Source organism: Eurosta solidaginis, chromosome 3 (genome assembly GCF_040869045.1).
Source record: "Eurosta solidaginis isolate ZX-2024a chromosome 3, ASM4086904v1, whole genome shotgun sequence".
In the NCBI taxonomy this organism is placed as follows: Eukaryota; Metazoa; Arthropoda; class Insecta; order Diptera; family Tephritidae; genus Eurosta; species Eurosta solidaginis.
Window position 1 is genome coordinate 170,678,491 of NC_090321.1, and position 14,535 is coordinate 170,693,025.

Here is a 14,535-nt window from a genome sequence, read left to right on the forward strand (position 1 = left end):
GGGTCTATCAGACGACGGAGACTACGTAATTAAAGATAATAGACTAGTTCGGCGAGAAGACCACAAGTCGTAACGAGTAACGCAAGACGCTCACGACCGTGCTGGACACATGGGGGTGGAGAAGACAATACAACGACAGATGGATCACCTCTGGTTTCCAAGGATGCGCAACTACGTTAAAAACTATTTAAAATCTTGCATGAAGTGTGCATTCTACAAGCATAAGGGTGGGAAAATGGAAGCCCAGTACCATTTCGACGATATTGAGTCCATCCCATTTAAAACTGTTCACATGGACCACCTCGGACCATTCCCCAAGAGCACTAAGCGAAATGAACATCTCTTGGTCATCGTCGACGCGTTCACCAAGTTTACTATTCTGCGAGCAGTAAAGAACACGTCCGCTAAGTGCGTAATTGACATACTGAATGATGTAAGTAGTTTCACAGGCATGCCCGAGCGAGTTGTCATCGACCGCGGAACAGCATTTACCTCGCGTGATTTCAAGAGATACTGCGACGACAACAACGTCAAACATATCCTAACTGCGGTGCGAACGCCTCGAGCAAATGGTCACGCCGAACGAACCAATCGCACCATATTATCGATGCTTCTCCCATCCACTGAAAACGACAAGCTCTGGGATGAAAATATCCACAACGTCCAGTGGTGCATCAATACCATGAACAATTCAACTACGCATTGTACTCCCTATGAGTTACTATATGGTTTTCAACCACGCGACATCCTGAAGAACAAAATCTTCTCTAGCCTACATTAAAGCGACTATCTTAGCGACGAGGAACCCCAAAATATTCGAACTATCGCAGCGTCGCGAGTTAACGGTCAACGAGCAGCCACTAAGCTACGATTCGATAGAAAATGTGTAAAACGAAAGTGTTTTGAACAAGGCGATTTAGTACTTGCTCAAAATGAACCTCCTAACACTGGGTGTTCACGGAAACTCGAGCCTCGCTTTAAAGGCCCGTTTATCGTTAAGAAGGTTCTCGAAAAAGACCGATATGTGATTGAAGACTTACCAAAATCAAAACGCTCACAAAAACATTACACATCTATCTTTTCTGTCGATAAATTAAAAAGGTGGTGCTCATTACCACCCGAAGAAGAAATCGATGATGAACCTGATCCTGGTTGCGGTAACGAGGTTGTTCCCATTGAGTCGGATGGCCGACTGTAAGCAACCCTACTATCGACCTAACAATAACAACCCTGTTATCACTCTCACTGGCAACCCAGTTGAAACATGGCGATACGAATCCAATTAACGAAGGACAGTAGTAGTTAACGAGAAAACGAAGCGCAACAATCGGAGAAACTAAAATCGTAAAATCTCATTCTATTAATTAATTTGAAATATAATATAAAACTCTGTAATTGAATTCTTAAATCAAATTTAAGAAACAATCGAATATGTTTTTATAACCGTGTCACTAAAAAATGAAATTCCCGGACTAAAAACAATTAAAGTGTTCTCTGATGGTGCAGCATCACAAATTGAAAACAAGTATACCCTATCGAACCTTCGTTATATGCCTCCAGATTTTAATGTACAGGTAGGGGGTATTTTTTCGCCACTTCCCATGGAAAAAGAGCAGTGGATGGAGTTGGCGCTGTTGAGAAGAGGTCGGTATGGAGTCAAGTACGGCAACGTAAGGCTGATATCAATAATGCTGTAGATTTCACCTTAACTGTTAGAAAGGTTATAAAGAATATTGAGACTATGCATTTATCTGAAAAAGAGGTTGAAGCTAACAGAATTATGCTTGACCGAAGATGGAACGATGTACTCGCTATTATCAAGGTTCAATCACACCATTTCTTAAAAAGATGTAGTCAAGAGGATCATTCTATTGGGCCTACATTCAAGTTGAAACTTACTAGTCTTAAAGTATTTAAACTTAACCTAAATAAAACTGATTCCGACGACGATGAAAGTTCATGGAACGAGTCCGAATCTTAACCTTTGGCATCTTTAATGTATGGTAAATCATCGAACGAATCCGATTCTGAACCTTTCAGTTCGAACATGTCCCACCCGTGACAAAGGCTGTCCCACCCGTGACACTACAATTTTTAATTATTATAAAAGTAGAAACTGAAAGTAAACTACTGTTATGTTATTATATTCCACATATGTCAGTGCAAATGGAGATATTTAAATAAAATGAATTACTTTTATAAATTCGCAGAGTTTAACTAATACTTTATGTGAGTAGAGAATAGCTTATTTTTTCTGCCCCACCCGTGACAATCTTTAAAATTAAATTTTTTCCAATTCGTGGTAATTTGACGGTTCTTTTTTTTAATTGCTGCATTAATAATTGACGATATTTTCCAAAATCTTTATTTAGACTAGGAATAAATTGTAAAATGTAGTAAAATCCTTCAACAAAAATGCAATTATGCGTACAAGTGTTCCACCCGTGACGATGGAATACCCCTTATTAGAATTTTATTTTAATCAGGCTAAAGGCTCCTACTCAGCTCTTAAGTAAACGCTTAAGAAATATTTTAATTTATTTCTTTTGCATGGGAATAGGAACAGGTAAGAAATATTGAAGTGACTTATTTTGTTTTGATGTATATTGGAACGATTTTCCGTCATCCTTGTCAAATTTGGTTTCGAGACAAACCGGTTTCGGCGTTGTGGCATCATCAGTTTCGACTTTCTTTCCAATATACATACACTAAATATTGAAGTTTGACGACGCATGGTGACTCAAGCACAATACAAACAGAGTATTGAATTTCAATTGATTTTAATAAACGTTTAACTTTGTTTGTTTGCCTTCCGAAATATCACTTTTTCCTTAACAAACAATGCACCAACAATTATTTCTTAGCAAACCCAGAGCTGCTGGGTGAATTTATTCCCAAAAATCTTTAGAAAATAGTAGTAGAAATTTCTCCAGAGCTGCGTATTGCATAAGAACATTAGACAAATGAAATTTTCCCTAAGCATTTCTTGAGTGTAATTTTGCATGGATTTTATGGTTTTCTTTAGAAATACATACGGCTCTTAACCCTGGAAACTTTTAGACAAATATGAAATACTTTCAGTCGTATGATCCAGCATGACAGACATTGTTATGACTGATATTATGATCTATACATCTGCCCCTCCTTTGTCTAATTCTATTCCTCTCCCCACTGAACCTTAAGTTAACTTTAATAGGCTTTTTCAATTTGCCTAACCCTTTAATTTATCCTAAAATCTTGTCGCTTTACCTCTTACTCTTCCCGCTCATGCTCTTGTCCAAGTCTAACTTTCACTATTACTCTAAATCCGTCTGTTAATCTCTTTTCACTACTTTGTCTCAACCTTTACCCTTGCTCTTACTTTCATTCTCACTTTCCATATTCCACTTGTTCTCTTTACATCTCCGACTTCCCTCCAAATTCCTTTGCTTTTCCTTCCTATTTTATCCGTTTTCTCTTTTCTTTCATGCCTCCATTTCCAATTTGGAGATATATCGAGTTTGGCTTTTTCCGCACATTTCATTGGTAAGGTATTAAAAAAGTAGCAAAATAGTACCGAACTTTTTCCTGTCCTACTACTTTAAAATATATTACCGGATTATGAGGGCCCTCAAATTTTTGTTCTTGTACTACAGACTTGACTTCTCTGGTTTTATAGCGTCCTGATCTGAACAAATTTACTTAATTTTTTAGTAATATCAATTCAATTTTTCTACAAGCACGAAGAAAAAACAGAGTTTACATAAAATTTGCAAAGACAGTTATTTACATGGTGCTTGATTTAGGATCAAATTATTTTTTTGATCTCCTTTGTCGGTCAAAACGTCATTTTTATGTGTTTGTTATTAAATATATCAAATGTCTGAGAGATACTTTTTAAATTACTAAATTTTTTTATCTTCAGCTTTACTGTGAGGATTTCACCCGACATCCCGAAAAGTGTCATGATGGACTTATTGGCGAAGGCGTGGCGCTTCATCACACGTATCTAAGCCGATTGATTATACTTGCAGTTACAGGCCTTATTTCAATATTTTTAACAAATATAAGATTAAGATAGATGCAACACTGCGGCTTTTTAAATTTGGCACATTTTCATTTAGTTTTGTTTACAACTCAATAGGCAATATTTATTTAATAATTTTATTGAAGGAGCTCAAAAATTAGGAAATATTCATACATACATATATCCATTGTGAATTCGTACAAGTGGCGATTGTTTGAAAAAAAAAAAAAAGACTTCACAATAGTAAAAAGCTTCGATCACCTTTTAAATCGATGTTCGATAACTTAATTTACTTGGTCAAATACTGGTATGTTGCAATATTTACATATTTTAAAATATTTGCGTAACCGGCTGCTCTTATTTTCTCTTATAACCAGATTTTTTTTAATGAATATTAATATAAAGTCTGATTTTCTATGGACACATTTAAAAAAAAGTTTGTTTGAAACACAAATGGGCAATTCATTGCAATTCAATTCATTAACCGCGAGCAAAAAGCAAACGGTTTTCATTCTCTGGCCATTTATGAGAGCCATTCTCCCTGTCAACTCTTATTAGTCAGGTACATATATATGGCAATGAAGGAATAGAAAAGATTCTTCGCTTGAAGTAATTCACAATGCATATATATATCTAATAGATATATATGTATATGTACATATATGTGTACTTATAAATAAGCACGAAGTTAGTGGCAAAAAAAGTAGTAGAGAATATTATAAAATTAAGAAAAAACAAGTTAAATATATAAAAATGAATTAAGTTTAATTAAATTTTAAGTTTAAATTGTATTGCTCAAAACGATATTAAAGCTGGATGCTATTTCGTTATAATTTTAGATACTAATAATGCAGTTTTCTAGCGCTGCTTACATTAAGGAAAACCGCTGATAAGTAAAACTGTGTAAGTTGTTTGACAATCTAATTGTTGATGTTGGGAAAGTAAAAGAAAACAAGTAAGGACGGGACTGTCTTCGGCTGTGCCGAAGACTTCATACCTTTCATGAATGGGGCTGAACAATAATCTTATCCCGTTCGTAATCTCCAAATTATCGGATATAGAAGATAAGAAATATATAGTGAACAGATGTACATACCTAAACGATTTTTAAGATAAATATAAAATTAAAAATGGCAAAAAACCCCCTTATCTGAACGATCGGTTGTATGGGATATATACTATATATTGCTCCGATCGAAATGATTTTTACAGGAAATCTTCTATGATATATTAGAATAAATATAACCAAGTTTAACGTTTTTATATTGGAAATAAAAGAATAAATTGCCAAAAATCTTTCTATCTGAACGATCGGTTGTATGGGATATATACTATATATAGCTCCGATCAAAGTAATTTTTTCAGAAAATCTTCTGTGATATATTAAAATATATGTCACCGAGTTTCACGTTTATACTTTATAAATTAAGAGAGAAATGGCCAAAAATCTTTCTATCTTAACGATCGGTTGTATGGGATATAACTATATATAGTTTCGATCAAAGGAATCACCAAAATCGTCTTATCTGAACGATCGGTTTAATGGGAGATATATGTTATAGTGGTCCGATCCAACCGGATTCGACAAATGCCTAATATAACACAAAAATACATCCTTGTGCCAAATTTCATTGAGATATCTCAAAATTTGAGGGACTAGTTTGTCTTCAAACACGACAGACGGACGGACAGACGGACATGGCTATATCAACTCAGTTCGTCGCCCTGATCAATTCGGTATACTTAATGGTGAGTTTATCTTCTATATTTCTCAACGTTACAAAAATCGGACCAAAGTTAATATACCATTTCATGTTCATGAAAGGTATAAATATAACATTTAACATACATCTGCTTTCAGTTTTTACTCATACATACTTACTTGTACCATATATATATTAAGAAAATACTGTCACCCAGGCAGTACTCCTCAAAACCTTCGAACTGTGTGCCTGAACCAATTTTAAATACGATTTCATAACACAACACACAATTCAGGATTTTGTGCAAATGGTCTAGCATCATTGCATTGCAAACTTGTGTAGCATATTTTTTACAATACACTGACAAAATATACGGCATTGCATTTGCTAGGTCATGGCAAATACGCAAAATCAAAAACCGTAGTATATTTTTCCATTTTTAAATGGCAAATCAACAACTGTCAAAACAAAACAAAGTAGGGAAAAAAAAAAATCGAAAATAAAAAAGTTGTTCTCGATCCGTAGCTTTCATTTGCTATGGCAAAGTTTCCAACATCAAATATTCGTAACTCTGAACTGCAATTAAAACCAAAACTAAATTAATCTCCTGACACTTAAAGAAAAATGCAGATTTCATGAAAAACCATTTTTTTTTTTAAATTGTCGATTTCGTTTATTTGAATTTCTGTTGAATAAAAAAGAAAAAATATCACATGGAGCGAACATCAATTCTATCAAAAAATTTATATATATATTATTATGAAAGCTCTATAGAATACAAGTGATTAAGTAATAAATGCTTTGGATTTCATACATTTCTATAGCATAGAACTTCAAATGTAACAATAATAATGCAAAATATTTTCAAAAGTATCTTCAAAATCTAGCTCACGTAGTTCATATCTTTCTGAGATCAAAAAGACAAAATTTTTGTGTCACTCTTTTCCCATACATGTACGTGGTCGATTTTTAATTATCTTTATTATTTGTTGTTGTTATAGCGATAAAAATACTCCCGAAGGTTTTGGGGAGTGTTATCGATGTTGCCGACCCTTTGCCGGATATAGATCCGGCACATTTTGGTAACAAGGTACATGCCCGATCACTCGAGAACAATTTTATATGACCGTATTTAACCTTCTAGGCCATCGCTCTGCCTTCCCCCTTCTTTTATGAGGATCTTGGGGTCGCCAGAACATCGGCTGTTAAAGAAACAGGATCCGCCATGGGTAGGTGAGGTTGGGTTGGAGAAGCTATAAATTTCGCTGACAACCCCTTGGGTATTTTAGTCGCCTCTTATGACAGGCATACCTGCCGTGGGTTTTTTCTTAGCCCCCTAACCCGCTAGTGGTTTGGAGAACGATCTTTAATTTTTGCAATTCGTGCCATGATTGACAGCTATAAACGTAAAACGTAAAAGTATTATTTTTTTCATTATGCAGTGCAAAAACAACCCTATAGACTTCTTTTCCACTTTTGTGTAGAGATTTGCAAAATGCTCTAGTTGGATCAACTCATTTCTCATATTGTCTTTCAAATTTCTGCGATATGTTTTCACAAGCATTTTCGCTATCTTATCGATTTCTTTCGACTCCATGGGCATTAGTTCACCAATGAAATTTAGTCTCTCAAGACCTTGCTTGTATGAAACAATTTTTTCTCCAAGAGCAACTGTTAATTCATCAATAGCAGGAAGAAAAGCTTTCGTGTGGGATTATCCAAGGAACATTTGTTGATGGAACTCGTATCGACACAGAGTCGCTGGTTTCTAAAAACTTAGCAGCGTCTTAGCAAATGGTAGCAGATAAGTCAAAGTATTAATCGCGGTTCGTAGAGTGCTCGCAGGACTTTGAACAGATAGTATATGTAGTTAAATGAAATCTTTGAAAAATGTCATGCCAAGAAGTAACGTATAAAGTTGTTTCGAGTGAGCGCATTTGCTTTGCTAGATCCTGCGCTTGAACTCCAACCACGTATTTTTGTTCAGCATCATCCTGAATCGTAGTCAGTGTATTATTCGTGGATACAAATCCAACTTTCACAGCTTTTGTAGCATCAGCACGACATTGTCAGCAAGTATCATTCAATAGTTTAGCACCGCAAGATATGCTTAGTGATGATAAGTTGCTCATTAAAGGCCGTGTGTTTTTAACATGATACACATCTGCGCTTGCGACTAGGTGCAGTATCTGGCGACTGGCCACGACAGTGATTGAGATCGATGCTATGTTTATGTTAAAACAGAAGTAAAGCATCTGTCACGGTTTCACCCGTGTGCCCACAACTTTGCATGATAGTTGCAGTCAGTTGATCAATGTGGGCTTCTTCGGGTGAGGAATTAACGGAAAAAGAAAAGTACTTTATTTTTGTTTGAAGTCTTGTGAGGCGCCGTAAATGTGGGAGCCTACACGGGGTCCCATTTCTACGTCCTTCAAACTGCCGTCATATTGTAGTGTGCTGGCCAGCCAATAAATCAGCGGAGGTTCGGAACATAACTGGCCAGTTATCTATCTTCTGTGGCGGACAAGCAGCAATGAATACGACAACTGTGCTAATACAACTAGCTCAAAGCTGGTGGGGCATGTAAGCAACTTGCATTAATAGAAACTCTAAAAATATAAATTTCCTGGGTTCCAGGTACCAGAACGAAGTCGAAGGAACTGAGGTGGCTGAAAGGCTGGCAAGTAGGTGATTCAATAATATGAGCCTGGGTATTTCTGAATCTGAGTTTGAATCAATTCGCCCACATCACTATAACTTAAAATGTTAATTAAACTTACATTGACTTATTTCCAATAACTGAAACGAAAAATATAGCCCCAAAACTTAATCCAACAGGTAAACTCTGGCAATAGATCTATTGATTTTGCACTACCCGAACGACAAATTCCGGCGATTAAGGTTTTTGCTGTAATTAGGTAAGAATTCTGTCGAACTAGCATCCAGCCTAAGATCGAAACTGCATATACACAAATTATTCTTATGTTAAATGGAGGCAACATAATAACTTAAAAATTAAACATTTATCTAATTATGTATGTATATATGGCCGGTTAAACTTGATTTAAAAACACGAGGAAAAGGTAACAAATGTTAACTTTGCAATTATGACAAATACTCTCAACAGAATATTATTCAACCAAATATACACACACATAGAGACAAAAATACTTATAATGCAGAAAAAGGAAACGAAACACACAATTATTTAGTATATTACTTAGATTTATTAGAATGATATTAAATCAAATCTTGTACGCACTTGTTTATTGAATTAGAATTAATTAATTACAATTAGTTGAGAATAAAGAATATAAACTCAAAAAAAAAAAAAATTAACAATTGGGACAACATTTTTAATGCGAGCCGCGTTAAACAATTTTTACTTGGATAACAGAAACAGTTAGCTTGTGTGATAGAAGGTCAAATATTAGCATTTTCCCTATTCTTTATTTTTTTAAATTAATTTAATTTTATAACTTCTGAACGGGTAAAAATAATTCAAATATTTGGTGCAGATACTATTTCTAGAGCGTAGCATGTTTTTCTGCAAATTTTCGAAAAAATATTCATGGCCTCAAATTTTCTGAAAAGAAAACATTTAGTAATATCTTAGAAAATAAATGTAAGGCGCAATAATCTCAGAAGAGATTTTAGGCCAAGCTTTTCTTCCAGTTTGCGTAAATTTTTCCTACAAATTGGCGGGACGGGACCTACTTGTTTTATGCCGATTCCAAACGGCATCTGCAAGGAAGACGAGTTTTCACTGAGAAGCTTTTCATGGCGACCCCGTTTAGAAAAAAAATTTTTCTAATTGAAAAAACTTATTCCTAAAATTTTGATGTTGCTTTGCCCGGGGCATGCACCCATGCTCGTCGGTGTGGTAGGCGGAGCACGAATGCATCACACCACAGCGGCCGCGGTATATCGAAATAACAAGAGATTTACCAATGTTACCTAGAAAAATTTCTTATATGCATATGGAGGGCTGTACAAATTTTTTTATATTGAAGTGCAAATCACAATACATATACAAAGTTATATGTACACTGAAACTTTTTTAAATTGAAAAAAAAAAGAAATTTATTTTAAATGCTTAAAGAATTTTGATGGTCCCCTTAAGAATAAATTTTGCATTGAAATTTTTTTCAGTGCTATAATATTTTTGCAAAATTTTTTGATTTCAATTTGTTAGTGTAAATATTGTAACGAATGTTAGCAGCACTGAGCGATGCTATCGTCTCTAAGCCGATGTTAAGCAGTGACGTGAATGCACATCAATAATTCAATCATTATGTATCTACATAAACGAAACAATAACTGCGTCTACATATATGTACCATGTACGTATACGAGCAGCGAAGAGTCAATGCACAAACACATGCATATATCTTATCTGAGTTGTCACAAGAGGGAGCAATAATTTGTGCACGTAGTTGTGGCTGGCGATTTTGTATCCGAAACTAACTAGTAAATTCTGGAAATCGAAGAGCCTAGAAGTATGCAGCGTAAACTATAAAAGCGGGGCAGGCGAGTAAGAAGTAATTCAGTTTGAGTTGAGCTATCAATCAGTTTGATTAAGCACGCGATCTGGCGGCCAATAGTAGAGTTTCATTTGAGTTATCAATCAGTTTGGTTATTAAGCCAGCGAGTAGCAAAGTATACGTGTGATTGTGAAGTACTTTAATAAATGCCATTTTTCCATCTTCAATATTGGATTTATTTATTCAACAGTTTAGTGATTCGAACAGAGCAAAAGGGCAAATAAGAGGATTTGCAAGTAAATTCGTTACAATTGGTGTCAGAAGAGGAATTGTTGAATAAATTCCAAAGGACAACAAGGATATGGCAAAGTTCAGTGAATTGAAGATCCAGCAACTAAAGAAGGAGTTGGAGACCCGTGGATTGAATACAAGCGGCGTTAAACTTGAACTTCAGGCACGGCTACGAGAGGCAATGAAAGCAGAAGGAATTGATGTGGAAGATCATGTCTTTCATCTTGATGGCGAGGAGACAACAAAAATTGAAGAGAAAAACGAAACATCGCAAACGGTTACCAGCACAGACTTGAACGTGATATTGGCTGCAATATCTGCACAAACGTCGACAGTAACATCGAAAATTGAAGCACAAGAAACAAGTATTTCAGAAATGTCGACACAAATTTCTTCACAACTGGAATCGCAGGAAACCCGTATAACATTCAAGATGGAAACTTAACTGGAAGAACAGAAAACGTATATGTCATCACAGATGGAATCCCAAGAGACACGAATAACATCGAAGATTGAAGCACAAGAAACGCGAATGTCAGAAATGTCGACACAGATTACATCCAAGATGGAAACGCAATTGGAAGAACAGAAGACATATATGGCATCCCAACTGGAATCGCAGGAGACACGCATAACATCAAAGATGGAAGAACAAGAGGAGCGCTTATCATTGCAGGTGGCACAAGTGGCTTCACAGTTAGAAGCACAGGAAGCAAGGGTAACATCAAAGCTGGAAGCGCAGGATGCAAAAATCGCTCAATTTAAGGCAGAAGTCGATGATTTGAAGGGTCGTATGGAGCAGTTACAATTAAATCGTCAAGCAGTTTCAGCGAGTAACCCAAAGGTAAAAACACCATCCTTTGACGGTTCTGTTCCTTTCCAGGTCTTTAAGCTACAGTTTGAGAAGACCGCAGCAGTGAACAACTGGAATGTGGAAGATAAAGTTGCCGCACTCTTCGTAGCATTGAAAGGACCAGCTGCCGAAATCTTACAGACTATTCCAGAGTACGAACGGAACAGTTATGATGCATTGATGGCTGCTGTAGAACGGCGATACGGAAGCGAACAGAGGAAACAGATATTTCAAATAGAATTGCAAAACCGCTACCAAAAAGCTAACGAGACTTTGCAGGAGTTTGCTTCTGACATTGAAAGATTGGCTCATCTTGCAAATGCGGATGCACCCGTGGAATACACGGAAAGGATAAAAATCCAGAGCTTCATAAATGGCATACGAGATGTGGAAACCAAGCGGGCTACATATGCGAATCCAAAACCAACATTCGCAGAAACGGTGTCACAAGCCCTGATTCAGGAAACAGCGTCGCTTCTGTGTAAGCCAGTTTTCAAAGCACGCCGTGTGGAAGTAGAAAGGCCAGAGTGGGTAGACGCAATATTGGAGGCGCTGAAAGGATCGCAAAAGCGGAGTGAAAAAGTTATCAAATGCTTCAAATGCGGGAAGTCCGGTCACATTGCACGTCATTGCGATCTTGGCCTTAATATTTCCAACAATGTGGGTGGGCGTAAACGCAAAGCTGGAGGAGATGAGCAAGAGCGAGTAAGAGGTAGAGAGCTAGATCCAGCTATTGAATGCCCTGTGATATCTGTGTCGCAAATTGGTAGAAAATCGAGCAGTCTTACCGTCAGAGGGAATGTGGATGGCAAAGAACGAGTACTGACTGTAGATACGGGCGCATCTCATTCTTTGATCCGACCTGACTTGGTCAATAGGAGAGTAAAACCGTTACCTGGAGCAAAGTTGCGTACGGTCACTGGCGAGTATAACCAAGTTCAGGGAGAAGTGATATGTGAAGTATTGATTGGGAAGGTCATGGTTCTACACAAATTTGTTGTGGCGGAGATTGTTGATGAAGTTATATTGGGAGTGGATTTCTTGGTTGACCATGACATCAAGATCGATATGCGGAGAAGGGTGATGCGTTATGAGAACCAAGATGTGCCACTTAACTTTAGTTTGGAAAAAGGGTTCAGCAGTAATCGGGTACTGGTGGAGAAGACTCGACGAAGGCCACGAAATTCAAAGGTAAAGGTTGATGGAACAAATGGGCCAAACAAATCAAAGCCGAAGGTACCTGTGAGCGAAACACTGGCATTGAAAAGCCCTAACGGACGTACTAAAACGAAGAAAGAATGCAAGGGTGGTTTCAAGCCAAGGCACACTACTGTTGTGAAGCGTCGGAACGATACTGATTATGCAAAGCAAATCCGCCCAGCGCAAGCTCTGCGAAGTAGTTCTTCATTGGCCGAGCAACAGAGTGCGAGGGAACGATCCAGAATAATGAGTAGTAAGATGGAACACAGGTACGACAAGGAAAATAATTCGGAAGGTTTCCGGGAGGGAGATTTGGTACTGCTATACAACCCTAACCGGCGGAAAGGTGTTCCATCCAAATATGGGTGCAGTTGGGAAGGCCCGTACAGAGTTGTGAAGACGATCAGTGATGTCATCTGCCGCATACAAGCAATTGGGAAATCACGAAATAGAAGAGTGGTACATTTGGCGATGCTAGCAGCGTTTAGATCGAGAGATTTGTCTGATCGGGACGATCAGACTTAGGTGGAGGGCAGTGTAACGAATGTTAGCAGCACTGAGCGATGCTATCGTCTCTAAGCCGATGCTAAGCAGTGACGTGAATGCACATCAATAATTCAATCATTATGTATCTACATAAACGAAACAATAACTGCGTCTACATATATGTACCATGTACGTATACGAGCAGCGAAGAGTCAATGCACAAACACATGCATATATCTTATCTGAGTTGTCACAAGAGAGAGCAATAATTTGTGCACGTAGTGGTGGCTGGCGATTTTGTATCCGAAACTAACTAGTAAATTCTGGAAATCGAAGAGCCTAGAAGTATGCAGCGTAAACTATAAAAGCGGGGCAGGCGAGTAAGAAGTAATTCAGTTTGAGTTGAGCTATCAATCAGTTTTATTAAGCACGCGATCTGGCGGCCAATAGTAGAGTTTCATTTGAGTTATCAATCAGTTTGTTTATTAAGCCAGCGAGTAGCAAAGTATACGAGTGATTGTGAAGTACTTTAATAAAGGCCATTTTTCCATTCTTCAATATTGGAGTTATTTATTCAACAGTTTAGTGATTCGAACAGAGCAAAAGGGCAAATAAGAGGATTTGCAAGTAAATTCGTTACAATATGAATATCATACCGAAGTGCCTTGGCTTCATATGGAAGTGCTTTTTCTTTGCACTTTTATATTATAACGAATTTACTGAAATTCCGCTTATTTCACACCTTCTGCTAACGTTCGAATAACTGAACTGTTGAATAAATAACTCTAATATTGAATAATGCAAAATGGTCTTTATTAAAGTACTTCACAATAACACTTATACTTCGGAACTGATAGCTTGCTTAAATCAAACTGACTTGTCGTGCCTCAACTGTTGCTGCTTTTATACTGTTTGGTTTTCTCGTTGACATATTTCTAGGCGCTTCTATTTTTAGAATTTACTAGTTAGTTACCAGCTATAAAATTACCTTATGCGTTTACGTTATGTTAATAATAATGAGCTTAAAGGCCGTGGTTAAATAAAACACAATGTTTAAAATTTCATTGGTTTTTTTAATTTGTCAATATTTCGGCTTCAGTCTGAAGCCATCTTCAGGAACTTGTGGTTATTCTTTATCGTCGATAAAGAATAACCACAAGTTCCTGAAGATGGCTTCAGACTGAAGCCGAAATATTGACAAATTAAAAAAACCAATGAAATTTTAAACATTGTGTTTTATTTAACCACGGCCTTTAAGCTCATTATTATTAACATAATATAAAATTACCAGCTATAACTACGTTTATAGTTTCTCATATGCGCGTGTATATGTGAGTGATACTTGCACAAATGATTGTCTACTTTGGGAGTATCTCAGATATATGCATGTGTTTGTGCATTGCTCTCCGCTGCTTGTATGGACATATGTACAGACATAATGATTGATTTATTGATGTGCATACAAGTCACTGCTTAGTGTTGGCTTAGAGATGATAGTATCCCTTAGTGTTG

General features: G+C 36.8%; 1 protein-coding gene across 13 annotated transcripts in view; it reads left to right on the top strand.

Moving 5' to 3' along the window:
* LOC137244617 (uncharacterized) overlaps nucleotides 1-9,051 on the top strand; it is a 213,466-nt gene extending 204,415 nt beyond the window's left edge. For all 13 annotated transcript variants that reach the window (XM_067773867.1, XM_067773862.1, XM_067773871.1 and 10 more), the window contains one exon: nucleotides 3,905-9,051. In XM_067773867.1, the coding sequence (XP_067629968.1) occupies nucleotides 3,905-4,060 (156 nt within the window). In that variant the 3' untranslated portion in view covers nucleotides 4,061-9,051. The remainder of the gene's footprint in view (nucleotides 1-3,904) is intronic.
* Nucleotides 9,052-14,535: the final 5,484 nt, after the last annotated feature.